The sequence below is a fragment of the Syngnathus floridae genome, chromosome 21, assembly GCF_059516105.1.
Source record: "Syngnathus floridae isolate MCC-2025c chromosome 21, RoL_Sflo_1.0, whole genome shotgun sequence".
NCBI classification, from domain to species: Eukaryota; Metazoa; Chordata; class Actinopteri; order Syngnathiformes; family Syngnathidae; genus Syngnathus; species Syngnathus floridae.
Window position 1 is genome coordinate 5,942,047 of NC_142433.1, and position 17,562 is coordinate 5,959,608.

At 45.9% G+C, this 17,562-nt stretch overlaps 5 protein-coding genes across 7 annotated transcripts; 1 reads left to right on the forward strand and 4 right to left on the reverse strand.

Moving 5' to 3' along the window:
* Positions 1-1,624: 1,624 nt before the first annotated feature.
* Positions 1,625-5,660, reverse strand: LOC148380213 (sialin). Of its 2 annotated transcripts, none has more exons than XM_088364806.1 (11): positions 5,494-5,660; positions 4,146-4,300; positions 3,868-4,085; positions 3,537-3,770; positions 3,277-3,451; positions 3,075-3,193; positions 2,846-3,007; positions 2,643-2,775; positions 2,410-2,557; positions 2,233-2,323; positions 1,625-2,159 (listed from the first exon to the last, which is right to left on the reverse strand). In XM_088364806.1, exons 2-11 carry the CDS (start codon positions 4,231-4,233, stop codon positions 1,989-1,991), a joined length of 1,539 nt encoding a protein of 512 aa, XP_088220932.1. In that variant the 5' UTR covers positions 4,234-4,300; positions 5,494-5,660; the 3' UTR covers positions 1,625-1,988. The 2 variants fall into 2 exon arrangements, 1 of the variants encoding a protein (XP_088220932.1); XR_015854883.1 differs by having other exon boundaries at positions 2,103-2,159; positions 2,643-2,759.
* Positions 5,435-6,901, forward strand: LOC148380214 (c-Myc-binding protein-like). The gene is made up of 5 exons (XM_088364814.1): positions 5,435-5,944; positions 6,114-6,189; positions 6,266-6,314; positions 6,468-6,582; positions 6,655-6,901. Exons 1-5 carry the CDS (start codon positions 5,930-5,932, stop codon positions 6,691-6,693), a joined length of 294 nt encoding a protein of 97 aa, XP_088220940.1. The 5' UTR covers positions 5,435-5,929; the 3' UTR covers positions 6,694-6,901.
* LOC148380215 (gap junction alpha-9 protein-like) lies at positions 5,825-8,880 on the reverse strand. Its single transcript, XM_088364807.1, has 3 exons — positions 8,800-8,880; positions 8,459-8,731; positions 5,825-8,382 (listed from the first exon to the last, which is right to left on the reverse strand). The coding sequence occupies exons 2-3, from the start codon at positions 8,699-8,701 to the stop codon at positions 7,153-7,155; spliced, it is 1,473 nt and encodes a 490-aa protein (XP_088220933.1). The 5' UTR covers positions 8,702-8,731; positions 8,800-8,880; the 3' UTR covers positions 5,825-7,152.
* A 700-nt stretch (positions 8,881-9,580) lies between these two features.
* Positions 9,581-12,490, reverse strand: LOC148380216 (uncharacterized). Of its 2 annotated transcripts, none has more exons than XM_088364811.1 (6): positions 12,328-12,490; positions 11,347-11,451; positions 10,556-10,659; positions 10,312-10,483; positions 10,188-10,241; positions 9,581-10,126 (listed from the first exon to the last, which is right to left on the reverse strand). In XM_088364811.1, the coding sequence occupies exons 1-6, from the start codon at positions 12,390-12,392 to the stop codon at positions 9,901-9,903; spliced, it is 726 nt and encodes a 241-aa protein (XP_088220937.1). In that variant the 5' UTR covers positions 12,393-12,490; the 3' UTR covers positions 9,581-9,900. The 2 variants fall into 2 exon arrangements, with proteins under 2 accessions (XP_088220937.1, XP_088220938.1); XM_088364812.1 differs by lacking the exon at positions 11,347-11,451 and adding an exon at positions 10,934-11,199 and having other exon boundaries at positions 10,556-10,662; positions 12,328-12,472.
* Positions 12,491-12,916: 426 nt separating this feature from the next.
* Positions 12,917-17,470, reverse strand: slc9a1b (solute carrier family 9 member A1b). Its single transcript, XM_088365037.1, has 12 exons — positions 16,966-17,470; positions 15,951-16,411; positions 15,518-15,768; positions 15,219-15,436; positions 14,930-15,126; positions 14,773-14,862; positions 14,546-14,616; positions 14,219-14,383; positions 14,034-14,142; positions 13,859-13,957; positions 13,710-13,788; positions 12,917-13,650 (listed from the first exon to the last, which is right to left on the reverse strand). The coding sequence occupies exons 1-12, from the start codon at positions 17,255-17,257 to the stop codon at positions 13,484-13,486; spliced, it is 2,199 nt and encodes a 732-aa protein (XP_088221163.1). The 5' UTR covers positions 17,258-17,470; the 3' UTR covers positions 12,917-13,483.
* Between the last annotated feature and the right edge of the window lie 92 nt (positions 17,471-17,562).

Genomic DNA, 17,562 nt, shown 5'->3' on the forward strand with positions numbered 1-17,562 from the left:
TATTATTTTCCCCATCTCATATTTTATGAAGCATGTTTTTTTTTTCCTGAGAAGCCAGCGTGATGTACTTTTGACACAGTTTCTCATGCAATAACATGAGATTGCATCCAAAACTTGGATTTTAAGACTAGTTTCTGTGTGATGCTTACACATGGAAGCCATCCCAAGCATGTATTTGCAACACTTCGCAACGCTCGCAGAAATTAGCCACTTGTTCCCCCGCGTGCATACATTCAGGTGTGAGAGAGCTAACAACAAGCGGAAAACAATTTCAGAGGCGTGTCGATGTCTTTTTATAGGTGATACGAACCTCACCCCTTGAGGCCTGTTTTTTTGGGGCAGAAATATGCACGTCACTCAACTGACTTGTGGAACAACTCTACATGTGAAGTTCAAATCTTATATAAAAGCACACCTACTTAATAAGAGCTAAATTAATCAGTGGAGGATACATGAGTAACTAAAACGTATCAGTCAAAAATTCTTTACATCCGTTGAATTTGATCTTCAGTAATCGATAACATGTATTAATAAAAAGTAACAAAGAAACATAATAATACGTTTTTATATTTGATTGATAACGCTCATGTTCCTTTTTATACTGAGTTAACAACATAGTCATATCATACGCAACTTTTTTTTTTTTTTATAAATTCTCTCTGTACCCTGTTCAGTAATGCAATAACAATAACAATATCGCTTATAATCTTTTTACATTGTGGGACTAATTAAATGATTGAATGACATAAAACATGACTTCATCTAATAAAATTGAAATAAAGCCAATTGTGAGTTTATAGTCATTAAATTGGAACTTTCAACTATTGTTTACAGTAAAAATCAAGTTGGATGGAGTAAGTTAAGTAAGTACTTAAAGTAGAACAAATGCTATTAAGCATTACTTTTGTGTGATGTCTGCTCTGGCTGTATATTCTTTGTATATAAAATGGAGTTGTCCTGTAATGCGGTTTTATTTATTTGTTTATTTTTAAATTTTTGTGTGTGTGCTTTGGTTTGTTTTGTGTCTTTTGGTATTAGGGATGTCTTATTTTATTTTTGTCGACTTGTGGTTGATGGTGTTAAACTTAATTTGTTTGAATAAAAGGTTGAATTGGAAAAAAAAACTTGTACGTGAACAGAATCGGAAGATTTGGCGAATTACACCACTGTGACGTAGAAGTACTTCCGGGTTGGCGGTCAGCCACCGGCTGATGCAAACAACGGCAACTGTGAGGCAACATTTTCCTAAATTATCAACGCACAAAAACTCACACGAAACTTTCACGTCAATGAATAAATTTAACATCTAAATTAAATTTCATTAATTCATTTCTGTTAGTGAACACCGAACACATTATTGGTGTATTAGTGAACACCAGTAAGAGGTGCGAACACTATTTTTTTTCTTTACTGTACTTCTGTTACCTTAACTTATTCTATGAATAACATCAAGATTAAAATACTTAAGCCCTTAAAACACAAGTAAAAATTAATACATGTAATTTAGTGTTTGTAGTTTAGCTATTAAGTTAAATCTTTAGATTTAATAACTTAATAGCAGTCGTCACTAATGGGTTCGGCTTTTCTGGCGCCACTTGCTGGCCATAAATACATAATACAAGTATTCAGAGATTCCAGTTGTTTATCTTCATTTTAAAATTCTTTCCATTTAAGACCTTTTTGTGCAACATGCTACAAATACAGAGAGTCCAGGTGTTTATCGTAATATAAATTATTGCCATTAAAGACCTTTTTGCAGTAACAATGTACAAATACAGTACAGTACACACATTTTATAATAATTTCATAAAAAACATTGCCATAAAACCATATGTTTTAAAAAAAATAAGGCTTGTGGTGGGTTTTTTTTGGTATGTAAAACGTGCTTAATTTGGTCAAAACCATTTCAAAACTGATCCTTGAAAGAATTACCTTTAAGTGTGATCCGAAATGGAATCGCTGCTATTTAAGTGCGGAATTTCCTCCAATTAAGCAGACACGGACCTGGTGGTCCCCTTCCCCTCGTCCACGTCACTTTCCTCCTCCGGGATGGCCCACGGTTGGACCTCGCCGCTTCCCAACAGCGTGTAGACGACAGCGGCGCACACATTGACGCCGGCGCAAACCCAGAAGACTTTCCTCCAGCCTTCAATGGTGTGCTGAGCGGTGAAAATGTCACAATTACGTCACCATGATCGTGCAACCAGCAAGGGAGCAGAGAGGTTCTCTTACATCATGAGTAAAGTATCCTGTCACGATGGGGGCAATGACTCCGGGGATGGTCCCGAACGTGTTGGTGATTCCCAGGAGAAAGCCAGCATACCTGCCGTGGAGGAATGAATTTTTAAAGAAATGCTGTACTTATCGTATTATAAAAACCTAATAAAATCACTCAGATTGCGTCGTCACCTCGGGGCGATGTCGATCTGGTTCATGAAGACCCCAGCCCCGCTGGTGCCGCCGGTGGCCGACGTGAGCGTGAAGAAGGCGATGGTGAGCGTGTGGCTGCAGCCCGAGTAGGCCACTGCGAGGAGGAAGCTGGCAGGAAACAACATGCCTGCAGAGTAGCATTCAAATAATAGATGCTCTTGTGTTTTTGCAGGGCCCCCTTTCGGTCGCCAGCGCCACGTCGAGGGGCTTGCCTGTGAGCGTGAAGAGTTTGCGTACGGTAGTGACGCTAAAGACTTTCCTCTCGATGAGGCCATCGGCCAAGAAGCCTGACAATGTGGCGCACAGCCACGCCCCCAGGTAGGGCAGAGCTGAAACAAAGCCGTTCTGTAGACGTGAGCAGAATAATTGCAGTTAAATCATTGGCCATCATCCAGGTAATTAACAAGCCACCCACCGACTTGAGGTCAAAGTGCAGGATGTTGCTCAAGTAGGTGGGCAGGGAGGTGAACTGCGTGTAGAAGGACCAGTTGGAGCACATCTGTGTGATGATGATGGCCCACAGCGGCACTGATGTCAGCATGCTCAGCACGGGCACAGACCAGCCGTGACTGCTACCCTGAACGTGCACATGTGCCGGTTGGCTCTTTCCCAAAAGTACCCCTTCCCTGCCATCTGACATTTACCTGATGTCTGATGGAGGTGATGATGTAATCTCGCTCCTCTTTGCTGATTCGCCGATGGGTGCGGGGGTCGTCCGCCACGAGCAGGAACCAAAGGACAGCCCAGAGGCAACCGGCGCCCCCTGAGGGACAAAAGAAAGATTTAAGTGACGATCGCTGACTTGCAGGACCACCGCTCCTATGCGTGTGTGTGCGTGTACTTCACCACAGATGTAGAAGACGGCGGGCCAGCCCAGTGTTTGGCAGATGTACCCGGTGAGCGGCATAGCCAAAAAAGCGCCAAAGTTGGCGCCGTTCCCCGACATCGACAACAGGCGAGAGCGCTCCAGGGGTGGTGCCCAGTGGGCCCACATGGCCATCATGGCCGGGAACGTCACGCCCTGTGACCACACACAATGCAGAACAAATAAAGTAAAGTCTGAGCAAAACTTTTAGCATGCCACTTTTATGTCAAACCAAACTGACCTCGCCCACTCCCTCGAGCGCTCGCAGGGCAAAGAGCCAGTAGGGTCCCCATTTGGCGGCGAGAGGCGTGAGGAGCGTGAGTGCTGCCGTGCCTAGCACCCCCAAACCAAGGAAGATCCTCCCGCCATAGTGTCCCGACAGGTAGCCCCCCAGGATTTGCGTGCACAGGTAGCCGAAGAAGAAGGCCCCTAGCAGCCAACCCTGAGTCTCCGTGTCCCACGGGTACTGCGGCGTCTGAATGCACACGTCAGAGAGGATCGATTGGAAAGTAGCGCTTTACACTTTGGCGACTGGATCCCAAAAAATCTACAATCACGGTTTTCGGTCGTACCCCTTCAGGCTGCTCAAAGGTCTGACTGGTGTTGTCCCAGCCGCTGGGGAGCGGACACGTGTGCACCGTGGAGCCATTGAGCCCCGGGACCGGCTGGCTGGTGTTCACCATGGCAACCATGGCCACGCTGAGGTTGACGCGCAGGCCGTAGACCACGGCGATGCCCAGGAACATCAGGACGGCCAGGTTCAAGCGGGCCGAGCAGCATAGCGGGGGAGCTGCGAGAGGAGCACATTTAGGGCGTGTTCTCATCCCATGGGAAAAAAACCAAAACCCACTTGTAACTTCGCGGAGGAGCGGCTCATTGTCTTCGCTCTGGTCTGACGGCGCGGCGTTGATGGAGTAGCTGCCGTTTGTATACGCCATCGAGGCCCGCTGAGCACGAAGGCGCGAATAAGAATGGAATCATTGAGCCATGATGGGCCTGTGTTCGCTGAAACAAGGAGGGGAAAAACGGAGGGGAAAAACAGACAACACATTTGAAGCGTCAGCAAAAGAATGCGAGGTGAACACATGACCGGGAAAGCATGCGAACGAATTAGAATTCAAAACTGCAGCAACGATGTTTCGGATTGTACCTTTGTTTGGCTAAATAAAAATGAAGAAATAAACCGGTAGAAGTTGTTGGAGATACCAAATGTTCAACGCCTTCTGCCAGATCAGGTTTCATTTGATGACAAAAATGCCAACGGCACATCTTTTACTTAGCTTCGAGGACGTGAATAGTTTTTAAATAGTGTCCCAGCATGTCAGAACCTGCTCCAACCACATCTGACAACGATCCTGATAAGATAAGCTGCAAATTGTCATTTACTTTTGTGTACAAAGTGAGATAACTCCTCATGGATCTAAGCAGATTAGATATTGTGGTTTCACAACAGGCATGTGAATTTCCTACAAGCATGACAGTTCCTTTTAGGGAAAAATAAAGAAAAGCAGGTGCAAAGGCACACACCAAAAAGTAATGAGTCCCGCGCCCCGCTGGTTTCACCGCCTCTGGTTCCTGTTGTTTTGACTTTTAACTTGTCCAATGATACATTATTGACCAACACGACCATTTTTTTTTTTAAATCACCCAAGTTGAGCGGAAACATGATTGTACAGCATTGCCAGTAATTTTAAAAAGGAAAGAGGATTCGAGACACGTTTAAAACAATATGTTACTTATCAACTATTATTTTGTGCCTGATTGAAAGTCAATTAATTTTACTCAGGCAATGTGCCAGCCTAGCCCAAACCACGATCCTGTGGTCCTTTTTAAACATTTGACAATAGTGATGCTTTCTTGGAAATCTCTTTACAGTTAAATGAATGTAAATTGTTAATTGCCATATTTGTTCATTGTTATATGTTTTAAATAAAGCATTTTTAAAAAGTAAAAAAATAACAATAATTCTAAGTATTTTTTATGCTGTTTTGTAACGATCTAATAAACTCGCCATCATACCATGACACTGCCTTTTGAATATGATTAATTTAGAACTGCACATTCAACTTATGCTCGAGTTAATTTAGCCGGAAATGTACGTAAATATGCGACGAGGTTTTTTTTTTTAACCCAGCCATGCCATCGCTAATACATTACTCAGAACGAAGATATAAGGGGGAAGAAATACCAACACCTACCTTGGTGTTAGTTGTAACTTTACAGGTGGAAAATAAACATGTAGATGGCTCGCTTCTCCTGATCGCTCTGTGAAAACATTTTGACTGCGGTGTTATTTAAGGTCTACTGCACACTTGAAATCATGGGATCGATGACGCTTTACGGAAGTGTAGATCTACAAAATGTCAGGATCGCAAAAATGGCCGCCGAAGATCCAGTTGCTTGATAAGTTAACTGTGATATATTAGTGTTCTCAAAAAAATATTTACAGCGTTTTAAAAATTCAATCACCTAATTGTAAAACAGACACAAGATGTTTATTATGTTTTATTATTTTATTTCATTATTTTATTTAAGTACGTAGCCGGTACGAGTTGCTATAGCAACGCGTGCATCGCAACCTGAAGCAAATCACCTACTCGTCACATTTTTGCTCAGTTAAATTCGTCTGTCTTCATGGCGCACAAAAAGGTGAGTTCAAGGTCATATAGTTTGTTGCTAATGTATTCTAAAAAAAAAAAAAAAAAAGGCAGACAACAAAAAACTTGGTCCATAACAACTGCAAAAGTAAAACAAAACACTTTTCTTGCAAAAATGTCCAACGAATATTTATTCAAACGTTTTTCTTCTTGTGATTTAGGGCTCAATAATGTCGGAGAGAGTGAAATTTAGAAGGTATCTTGAACAAAATGGGGTGCTTGACGCCTTGACAAACGGTGGGTATGGGCGTCAATGTCATTTCAAAATCATGTTAAAATGTGAAAAGAATTCACTTTGCATCACATTTTACAGCCATGACAGCACTTTACAACGAGGTTGAAAAACCCGACCATGCCATGGAGTATCCTTTATTTCCACCGCATTATCTTCCAAGTGTAACTTAAACAGAAAAAAAGTACATTGAAAAAAACTGTATATACAATATCTATCTTTACAAAAGTTATGAGATGGCAAGTCAAATAATAAATACGTTTTTATCCTGAACCTTGTCTCGTTTTTTGAAGCATCACATCATCGCACTGGAGGCTGAGGTTCTTGCCTCTCAAAAAGCGGAGCTGGAGCTAAAGTGTAAGCTTCTCACGGAGGAGAATCAGACACTGATGAGCAAGGTAAACCTTTTTTTTTTTTTTTTTTCAATATAACTTTATTTATTTTTCTTTGCCGTATTGTTTATTTTGCAGCTGATGCAGTATGAGCCATCATCTGAAACGGCAGACTAGAAGGGATGCTATTTTTGGAATGCAACAATCAATAAAGGTTGGCACTGTTCTGTTTGACTGTGTCAGTTCTTTTCAATTTCACTTCTATTTTTTTTTTTTACTAATAATTTGTTTCAGAAGTACTTATCATGAATCTCAACATAACATAAAGGTTCCTAGCAACAGAACAACAGAAAAAAAAGCAAGTCATTTTTGGATTCGTGTCCTCTGTTTGGCTTCATTGCCGCTGCTTATGTAATGTCTGCTTCAAAGATTATAGATTGGTTTCGGACTTTCCCGGCCCCTCTCTTCAAAGTCCCTCAGGGCCCGAGAGCGATGCATTGTGGGTGGGCGATTATCACCTGCCCCCAGAAGCGGCAAAAGCACCACATACCTGTACTTGAGTACTGCAATGAAGTATTTCTAGTTCATGACTTCCCATGAGTGGCTGTCACAAAATGTCCGCCAGACAACGGCGCATCAGATCTGCAGATCGGTGGGTGCTCGCCTGCTGCTGCTGCCGCCGCTGCTGGTGGCTGACACTCGGCGGTTCGGGGAGGAGGCGGCGGGGCTGGGGCTATCATGGCTCCCTCTGGACGCTGAGCTGGCGTCTCCGCCCGAGTCCGGGCTCCGGGGCCTGCCGGGCCTCCTCAGGCTGTTGGAAGACGGGTTCCGGGCCCGGGGGCCCGCGCTTCCGCTTCCCCCGCGGAGCTTCATGGAGCCACCCCGGTAGGAGTCGCCGCTGTCCGAGCTGTTGCCTTCGACAACCGTGGAGCAGTTCCACTGTGGATTTGGTTTGCGGGACTTCCGGGCCACGGCCGGAAGAGCGGCAGAGGGGGCCGGGTCGGAAGAAGCGGGGTACTCGGCGCAGTCCGGTTCCTCGGCGTCCTTGTCGGCGGGTGGCGAGCGCGTTCCGCTGCTCGTGTTGTTGCTGTTCTGATCGTTGGGGCTGGGGACGGCCTCCTTGGGCTCCTTGAAGCCCACTAGCTTGACTGCTGGGTCCTCCCGGACGGGCACGAAGGCAGAGGCGGCGTCGAGCAGCGGGTAGTTGGGCCCGTTACCTTGCTTCTCCAGCAGCAAAGTGTAGCTAGTGGGCACCGTGGGGATGGTGGCCTTGCGGCCCCCCGTGGAGGCCCCCACGCACACTTGCTGCACCATGGAGTTCTTCTTGGATTTGTTGACGTAGTAGTCGTCCAGATCCTCCTTGATATGCGGGTAATAACCCAAAATGCCCTTTTTGATCTTCTTGTAGCCCAAGTGCATAATCTCCAGGAGGCTGAGGAACAAGGAAATGCAGGCAATCACCTGCATGAATACCATGAAGACGGTTTTCTCGGTGGGCCTTGACACAAAGCAGTCCACCATGTTGGGGCAGGGCTGGCGTTCGCACTTGTAGAGCGGGCTTAGGCGATGACCGTAGAGGAGCAACTGGCCTGTCATGAAACTGACCTCCACCACGGCGCGGGTGACGATGTGCGCCACGTAGGTGCACAGGAGCGAGCCCCTGAGCGGGGCCTTGTTCAGTTTGCCCTGCTCCAGCCCCCGCATCTCCTTCTCGATCCGGCGCCGGGCGTCCGCCAACTCGGCGTCCACTGACTCCAGCTCGCGCCGCAGCGCTACCTTCTTGCAGTGGCGCTCCTTCTCCAGGGCGCGGAGCCGATAGATGGCGTGGCCCATGTAGACCAGTGAGGGTGAAGAAACGAAGATCACCTGTGAAATGGAAGACACCAAGGTTTGGACTTCTCCATCTCAGAAGACATTTCATCAAATTCAGAAGAAGCATCACCTGAAGGACCCAGTAGCGGATGAGCGAGATGGGGAAGGCCTGGTCGTAGCAAACGTTGCGGCAACCCGGCTGCTCCGTGTTGCAGATGAAGTCGGACTGCTCGTCATTCCACACGTCTTCGGCGGCAACGCCCAGCACCAGCATGCGGAAGATGAACAAGATGGTCAGCCAGATCTTGCCCACCATGGTAGAGTGGATGTGCACCTCCTCCAAGATGCCGCCCAGGAAATTCCAGTCACCCATTTTAGATTCTTTTGTGAAACTACATCAGATCTACAAGGAAGGAGAACAATTATGGTTTCCTCAATTTTTCAGGCAACTCCAAATTTTAAGAACCTTACCTTTCATCCTGGATATGAAACGTGGTCTGCTTTGTCGTCCCTCTAAAACTAAGCCATGTCCCGGCCACACTGCGACCGCAAAGCGGAAAACAAAGCAACTAATGATCCCCGTCGGCCTCTGCGACCCTTCGTCCAAAGCTGGAGAGCAGATCGATGGCGGCCAAGCTCTGGTGCCATTTCCCTCGCAGGGTTGTCACACCCCAAACACATGCGGCACATGTACGCTATGTTCTCTTGAGTGGCCTCCATTGAGGGACTCACAGATTTTATTTTGAATCTTGGGCAGGGGTCATAAAATGTCCACCTGATGGGATCTTATGAAATTTTCCTCAAGGTACCTCCATCGCTTCACTCAAGACTTTCTGCTGCAATGTAAACTGAAATACACAAATTTCTGCAGGAAGCAGTGAAAATGAACTTTAATAAAGTCAAACATCCCAAAGCGGGATCAATGAGTCTTTTCGCTCAATGGAGCGCGTCCCATTTCACGCATGGCCGCCCACGCGCTGGGAATGTGGATCAAGCTACGCCCCGGCCCACCACCACGTTGCAGCCGTCCCCGTTTATAAAAAACAAATCAATAATGTCATGCAAAGTAAAGCATTAGGAACCCTGTCACATCGATGCTATTTGTTAGCTCATCTATGACATTTGCCATGGTGTTTTAGCATTAAGCTAATGGATTTTGAGGCATAATTATGTGGCTGTTTTAAATAAACGAGTGATTGGTGCAATTAAATTTTATGTTAGGATAGGAAATATTTCACTCTGAGCCCATGAGTTGTTTCCTTGAAGTGACCCTTTATTTCTGAAAAGAAACTCAGCAGAAAAAGAAAAAAAAAACATTTAACGAACTTGCTGCTTTTTTAAAACAGTTGAGAGGGTGGAGTGGATTTGAAAAATACTGGACGCTCTTTTGAAAAAAATCAAACGGAAGCGTAGGACTTAGGAAGGAAAAGCGAGTCTGTAAAAAAACATCGTTGGCCACAAAATCATCTCCCAGGTGGAGGAAAACGCAAGACTCAAGGACTAACCGGCAAAATGTTCTCCAAACGCGTCCATCCCATTCAAGTCCAAACCAAAGCGTCTCCGGGACTTTCCTTAGCGTCCTCCTGACTTGCGGCCCGTCCAGGAACGCGAGCGTGAACGAGACCTTGACACCGAACGGGACTGCGAGCGGGACGGCGAACGCGACGGGGAGCGTTCCTGCCGCGCGTCTTCCTCGGCGTAGTGGGAGGCGGCCGCCGGTTTGGTGGCGGGCTCGGGCGGCGACGCTGATCTGGAAGGAGACCGTCCTCTCGACTCTTTTCGGGGCTTCTGGCGGTGCCTGAAAGCAGAAGTTTTTATTTTTTAATTACATAAAAATAAAGAGAACACCAAGAACATACCTGTCCTCTTCACGACCTCGGCTACCTCCTCGCCCGTGCTGGCGCCCGCGAGATCTACACAACCCAAAATGTCCCGTCAGATGTCTCGGAACTTTGCGCAAGATGAGAAAAGGACGTGACTTACTCTCGGGGGCTCTCCGAGCGCCTACGTCGTCGCTCGTAGGAAGGGCTGCGCGAGCGGCGCCGGTCGTAGCTACGGCTGCGTGAGCGTCTGCGGCGGCCGTCGCGGTCGTAGTCGTCGTAGCGGGACGAGCGAGACGGGGAGTGCCGCTCCTTGGTCTTCATCTGATTGGGTGCTGAAAAGACAAACGCTTAATGAACCAAGATTCTAATTGACTGGACGTTATATGCCTCATTTGGTCACTCACTCTTTCGGTCACCCTGCGCAAACTGGATCTCGATCTGGCGGCCGCATACCCACTTCCTGTCCAAGCTATGGAGAGCGTCCTCAGCATCACGCACGTCCTCAAACATGCTGAGCGGTTAAGGCTTTTTTTTTTTTTTGCAGAGAGGCCACAAATTGACAGATTTTGGAGAGACAGTGGCCTCCATTTAGTCATGCTTGAGCTTGTGAGATTGAATTGATCGATTTGGTCTGAGACATGGAGCACACATGACACACAATAGGCGATTCTCAAAACACAAAAGACAAATAGCTGATTAAGAGAGTTGAAATTAAATTGCTTTCAAAGCTGATTTGTTGGAACTGTGTCTTGAGAGGATACAAAATTATTGCCACTCGTTACCTGTGCTTGACTTTGTCTTGATCTTTACACTCTTTAATCGATTCGACTTGCGTCGGGTCTCCCGCTTGACTCTTTACGACTCTTTTCTTTAGCCCGCTCTGGGCCACTGCCGAGCTTTGCCTCCGACACCTTTTTCCTCTTCGTGCTTTACTTCCTCCCAACATTTTCCCTCCCTTTGGTCTGTGCCTTGTCTTTACAGCTACGCTACACCCAGTCTTTGTTACTCTTTGTGTGGCCGCTTCCACAAGGGGATGCTTTTACATTTTCTGAAGCGATAACAGAAAAATAATCACTGTTAGATAGGTCAATGGATGCAAGGGAAAAAAACATCACAAACCACAAATCTGCTCAGCTGCTAAAGGAAATAATGTTTGTTAGTCATGGCCACAGCAACATTCTTTGGGAAAGGATATTGAATGTATGCAAATCCTCTTGGTTGACGCGTATAGAAGTCAAGTGGGATGTAGACATCTACTATTGGCCCATAGCGGCCAAACTCACGCCGCAAATCCTCAGGCCTGAACACCGTAGATATACAAAGTGTAACTCAACTTGGCAGCATGTGCGATGGGTGAGTGAGCTTAAAAGGGCCGGTTCACCTGAAACAATCGGGTTAATCAACTTACCTGTTGGACTCGGCAAGACCCGGTTAACAGTTTACTGAGGAATTGTTAGCCTTGTGAAAAATCACTTAGGTTTCGAGGCAGAGATTTTATTTGTACTTTATTTTAAAGGAGATATCAGCCTGGATCCATTTAGAATGCATTACTTTGTTGATTCTGGGTGAACTGGCCCTTTTTTTTTTAAATTCAGTAACCAGTGTAAAACATCAGCCGTGCAATTGATAGGGTGTGCACAGTTAGACTTATTAAAAATCAAAGTAAAGGGGCGAATCTGTGGCAACTATAACAAAATGAATACCTGTTTCATGCCTCTAAATGGCACAAACGCTGAAGTAGGAAGTAAATTGTAAAACAGACTATGGACACGCTTACCGCGCATCTTTCCATGCATATTCATCTAAAGAAAATGATAAAGCATTTTAAACTGGATAATCATTTGAATTATTCTAGATGATTTTTCAAACAGGCGGCAAAGCGCTGCAGAACATTTTGTGACGAATCTGCGAAACGCAACACAACTTGACGTTTCCACGTCTGCAAATACAACATGGACGCTTGTTTTCATGCGCTCAATTTAATAATTGTCCAACACACCTAATATAATAAACTAAATGACAGTATTAATTTGATTTAGGATCAAAGTACTGGCAAAAGTGAGGCTTCGTTGCAGAACGCGGCCCTGTGTTAGCTCGCTGCTAGGCTACTTCCAACCGTAATTTTTTTCCTAATGTACTCCCGATTTGCAGGTAACACGCCGGAATTCAAACTCACCTGGACTCATCGGAGATGTTTCTAACGAATAAAGACGAGTTAGGTGGGCGCATATAGCGAGCCATTGCTTTTTACGAGACTAAGATTAACAAGACGGAAACAAGAAATGTGCCTTGTTTGGTCAATGTGGAGCCAAAACAAAAATGGACCCTGCTTCTTCTTCTCTGCTGTTACTTTGAGGTGCACTATAGCGCCACCTGTAAAGCGTACAAGTATATCAAAGCAGCTTTTAAACCTAACGTAATTAAAACAAAATATAAATATAATATATATATATATATATATATATATATATATATATATATATATATATAAATATAATATATATATATATATATATATATATATATATATATATATATATATATATAATATATAATATATACTCACTGAATCGATATTTTACATCTATTGTTTCATTGGTAGTGAACAAGTTTAAAATCTAAATTCACTTGAACGAAATAAAAATCAAAACAATACAAGAATAAACTAACTAAATGAAGCACAATAAAATTATTCTATTTCGTTTTTAATTTATAAATATTTAAAATTGGCACAAACCGTACGTTTTAAAAAGAATAAAAAAACATTCTCTCACATACAAACCTTTATTTGTTTATGTTTCTCCCTTAAACAAATATCTGCAACCAATTTGTTTTGGGACGGAAAATATAAAAATACTTTGGCTGGCACACACCCTAAACATTCTTTTTAAGACAAACATGCAGGCAGCTTAAGCTCAGGCAGTGACAGATATGCAAGATATGCATTACATCGCTGGAGGAATGTTTACGACCATTTAAAAAACAACAACATAAAAAAACAGCCCCATTCAAGCAAGCCTTTACAGTCCCTGAGAAAAAAACATTTGCGACAACTGCAACAATAAATGCATTTTTTTTTGGTGGGGGTTACAAATGATACTTTTTAAACATTTTTTGGTGGCCACGTGTGCTTTGAAGGGAAAACTCCACTTGTTTGGCGCCTCTAGCAATTAATGAAAAACAAGATGTGCTGTATCTACATTTTAAAGTATTAATATGAGCAATTTTAAAAATGACACTTTTTTTTGCAGCAGCAGCAGCAACAGGGCCCATCCCCAGAGAATATCTGGAGATTACTCAGACTAAAAACCTTACACGCGTCTCTTCAGCGACTACTTTGGACCGGGGTCACTGAGACGGCGCATTGCGTTGAACTCCTCCTCCTGTTGGATCTCGCGTCCGGATTCATTCAGTAAACTGACGCCACTGGAGGCGCTCGGGTCCTGGCGGACCTCCACCGGGGTGCTCTCGCCGTCGTCGTACGTATAAACCTGGTGTTCTGGGAACACAAGTGGTTTACAAAGCGAAATCTAAAATAGAAAAACTGGTGGAGCAGACCTGGTAAGAAGGCGACCCGTCTCACAGAGGTAGGCGGCGGTTCCGGCCGTTTTGCCGGTACGGTCAGATAGTGGCTCATCTGAGGGAGGCAAATGATGGCAGGTTTTGGAGGCAGGCCTCAGTATTTGGAGAACATGAGGTGTACCCACCCTCCTCTCCATCTCCACTTGTTGCTTCCTGAAACGGATCTCGCTCATATCTTCTTCGAAGGGGTCCATCATCAGGTCGTGTCTGCTGTAGGAGCGGAGCTGGCGGCAAAAACACAAAAACGAGTGTGTCAGGTGTTGTGCCGCGACAAACCAAAAAGAGGTCAAGTCTGCTTACCCGCTGTCTGTTCTTCTGCATGTTGGACTGCAACATCTTTCGGATTTCCTTTTCGCGACTTTTGAAGATGTTTCTCTTGCGTCCGGGCGGGGCTTCAGCTTTGATGTTCCTGAGGAGCCAAATGTAGATCAGATGAAAATACATCTTGAAGTAAATCTGACAAATGTATTTATTTTTTTACTTACGGCACCATCGGGGGCGGTTTGAAAACGGAGCTACCGCCGCTCTCGACCATCATCATGGCCTGCTTCATCTCCATTTTGTTGTAGAAGGAGAGTAGCTGATGCTCGTTGGAGCGGTCGCCCGCAATCAACCACTTCTTCACGTAGGCCTTGTTGAAGCGGCTTAGCCTGAACGCAATCAATACCATAAACCAGAGCGGAAAGCTAATCACTCCGTTATGGGAGTGCGGTCATTCTGTTGCGGTCGTCGGGATTACAAACACAACAAGCGGCAAATGTCAACATGGAAGTAATTCCCTAAATGATTTGATGAAAAGGTCATAGGCCTACTTGTCTTTCCAGCGATGATGTCCAAAATGACCACAGATGTCCTCAATTCCCACAAGGACATGGTCCAGGAACTAAATAATCGATTGATTGATTTTATTTGAGTATCATGTTTAAAACAGAATCAATTAAAGTTACAAAATAAGACGAGGAGCGATACCTAAATAATTATTGTTTACTATTTCACAAATGGCCGTTAAGTGGTGCTGTTTCTCACAAAGAACACTGACCTGCGTGTGAATCTCCTCGTTGATGGAGCCGTCAGATTCCTGCTTCTTCTTCACTTCCAGAAGCTCCACCAGAGGCCTGATGGTCATCCCCTAAATCATCAAAAATCAAATCATACAATTTTTTTTCATCAAATATATTTTTGTTGGACCCTGTTACCTGGACAAAGACGGTGAAGAAGATGACAGTGATGATGGCGGTGAGGAACATGTGCTTCATCTTGTTGTCGGTCAGCAAAAAACACAGCGAGAAGGCGATGGCCCCTCGCAGGCCACCGTAGGCCACGATGAACTGGTCCTTCTTGGTCAGTTTGATGACACGGAACTTGTTGATGATGAACGTCAGGCCCACAACGCCTGAAGCACAAGATGGTACTACAGTATCACTTATGGTACATATACGGGCGCCCTTTAGTGGTACATAAAATATTTATTGCAATCTTCCTCACCCAGCACTCTCGAAACGAGGCAAAGGACCACGGTGACGATGACGAAGGTCCAGTTCCAGGCGTGGGGTCCCGCCACGGTGGAGACGCCGAGGAAGATGAAGATGAGGGTCTCGCTCACACTGCTCCACATCTTCAGGAAGTACTTAACGGTGGTGTAGGACTTATGCGAGATGTTGGCCTCCACATACGGACGCATCACCACGCCGCACGCTATCAGCCTGGAGCAGGCGTGGACAATGTGTTACGTAAATTACAATAGGTCCATGAAAATAATGAACTAAAATGTACACGTGACTCACGACATGATGCCTGACAGGTGGAAGACCTCCGCCGACAGGTAGGCCATGTAACTGTAGAGGAAGACGAAGAGCGGCTCGATGACACGCGTGTGCGATGTGAAGCGGGATGTGAACGCGCCCAGCAGCCCGTAGATGGCGCCCACCAGGATACCACCGAACGACACCACCAAGAAGCACACCACGCCAAGCAAGGCGTCGACCACCGTCACTGCACCGGCGTGGGAGAACTCCTCAAACAAGTGGTACAGCACCTGCACGATGGAAACAAGGTGACCAATGACCCATTAGCATAATGCTAAGAAATAATCAAAAAAACCATACATAGGCTAGCAAATAGCATCTGTGTCATAGTTGGACTATTTAAGCAATGGATGAAGGAAGTGAAAATCCAGTTGTCACTGGTACAAACAAAATGTCCGCCACGGGTTCTCACCACGGTGACGGCGTCGTTGAGCAGCGACTCGCCAAAGACCAGGATGTACAGCAGCTCGTTAATGTGGATCTCCTCAAAGACGGCCAGCACGGCCACGGGGTCAACAGCTGACACGATGGAGCCGAAAAGCAGGCAGGACAGCAAGTCCACGCCGGCCAGCTGCCCCCCCTCCAGCTGGCACACACCGTACATGGCGCCGCCCACAAAGAAGGCGTTCCACAGGGTGCCCACTACGGCGAAGACTAGGATGGTGCCCAGGTTCTCAGTGAAGGGGCGAAGGGGTAGAAAGTAGCCGGCGTCCAGGATGATGGGCGGCAGCAGGTAGAGGAAGAAGAGCTTGGTGTCCAGCACGGGCGCCGTCTGCCGGATGGCTTTGATGACGCCGCCCACCAGCAGACCCACAAAGATCAGCAAGCAGCTCTCGGGGACCACGTGGGATACGCGGGGGATGATGTGGAAGCCTGACCATCCAAAAACACATCAAAAGTGTGCACACCCTAGAATTGCTATTTAGAACAGTTTGGACTTCCTTGGTGTTCGTGGACCAAAACACATTTTAAAAAGTGTGCTTGAAAGACTGCAAGTTTCAAAATGTCAGACCATAGACTTGAAGCCCCCCACCCGGGCGCTCCGATTGATGCGCCACTCAGTCAGCACATAGTGCACTTTTGTTATCGAGCAGTGCATTAGAGCAGGAAGTCGGACCGGCCCACTCAGAAAGCAGCTGGAGGCGCAGATAAGACCTGACATTTTAAACCTTGACTAACATGATGCTACAGTGTATCTAAAAAGTCTACACACCCCTGTTGGATTGCCTTTTAAAGACTATCTAAATCTACTATTTGTATTCAGGGGCGAGAACCCCAATATCCATAGCTACGGCCCTGCTGCTAATCTCACAGCTGTTCCATCTGTTTAAATATCCAAAATTAGATGCAAAGGCACCCCTGGGAGTTATTCTTTTAAAAGTCACGCCAGTGACGTCAGAGTGGATCATTTTTAAAGGGACACTCACCGAGTTTCATGAGCAGCGCAAGGAGGATCCACAACGAGATCTCGAGGGGTTTACGGACGTGCTCGTAGTTGAAGGACAGGACCGGAAAAGCCTTCCGGTGCACCGTGCTGTTGCCCAGCTGGTGATGTTCTTCCTCCACATGTTCACGGGTGTCGTTGTCTGGCTCACTCGGGCTCGGTTTGGCGCAGACCACAAGCATCAGCAGAAGGATGACGAGGAGCAGGAGGCGTGTCAAGCCGGGTAGAAGCGCCTTGTTGCCGGCGTGGTGCTGGGCCATGTTGGGGCGCCGCATCCGGTGTAGTCCAACTACAGCTGAGACAAACGATGAAGATGAGGAGGAGGAGCGGGAGCGCGCACTTTAACGCGCAGCCTCGTATCGGAGTCAGGGCGCGGCATGGCGTTCAAGTCGGAGTCCCTGTAAGGAGATGCATCGCTAACTGTGTGAAGAATAAAAAAAAAAAAAAAAAAAAAAGACGAGCGCTGATTCGGTGTAATGGATGCACGAGGACGTGTTCTCTCTCTTCATGAGCGTCTGCGTCCAATTGTCATGCCGAGCGACACCTGCTGGTTATTTATATGTTGAATTAAAGACCACTG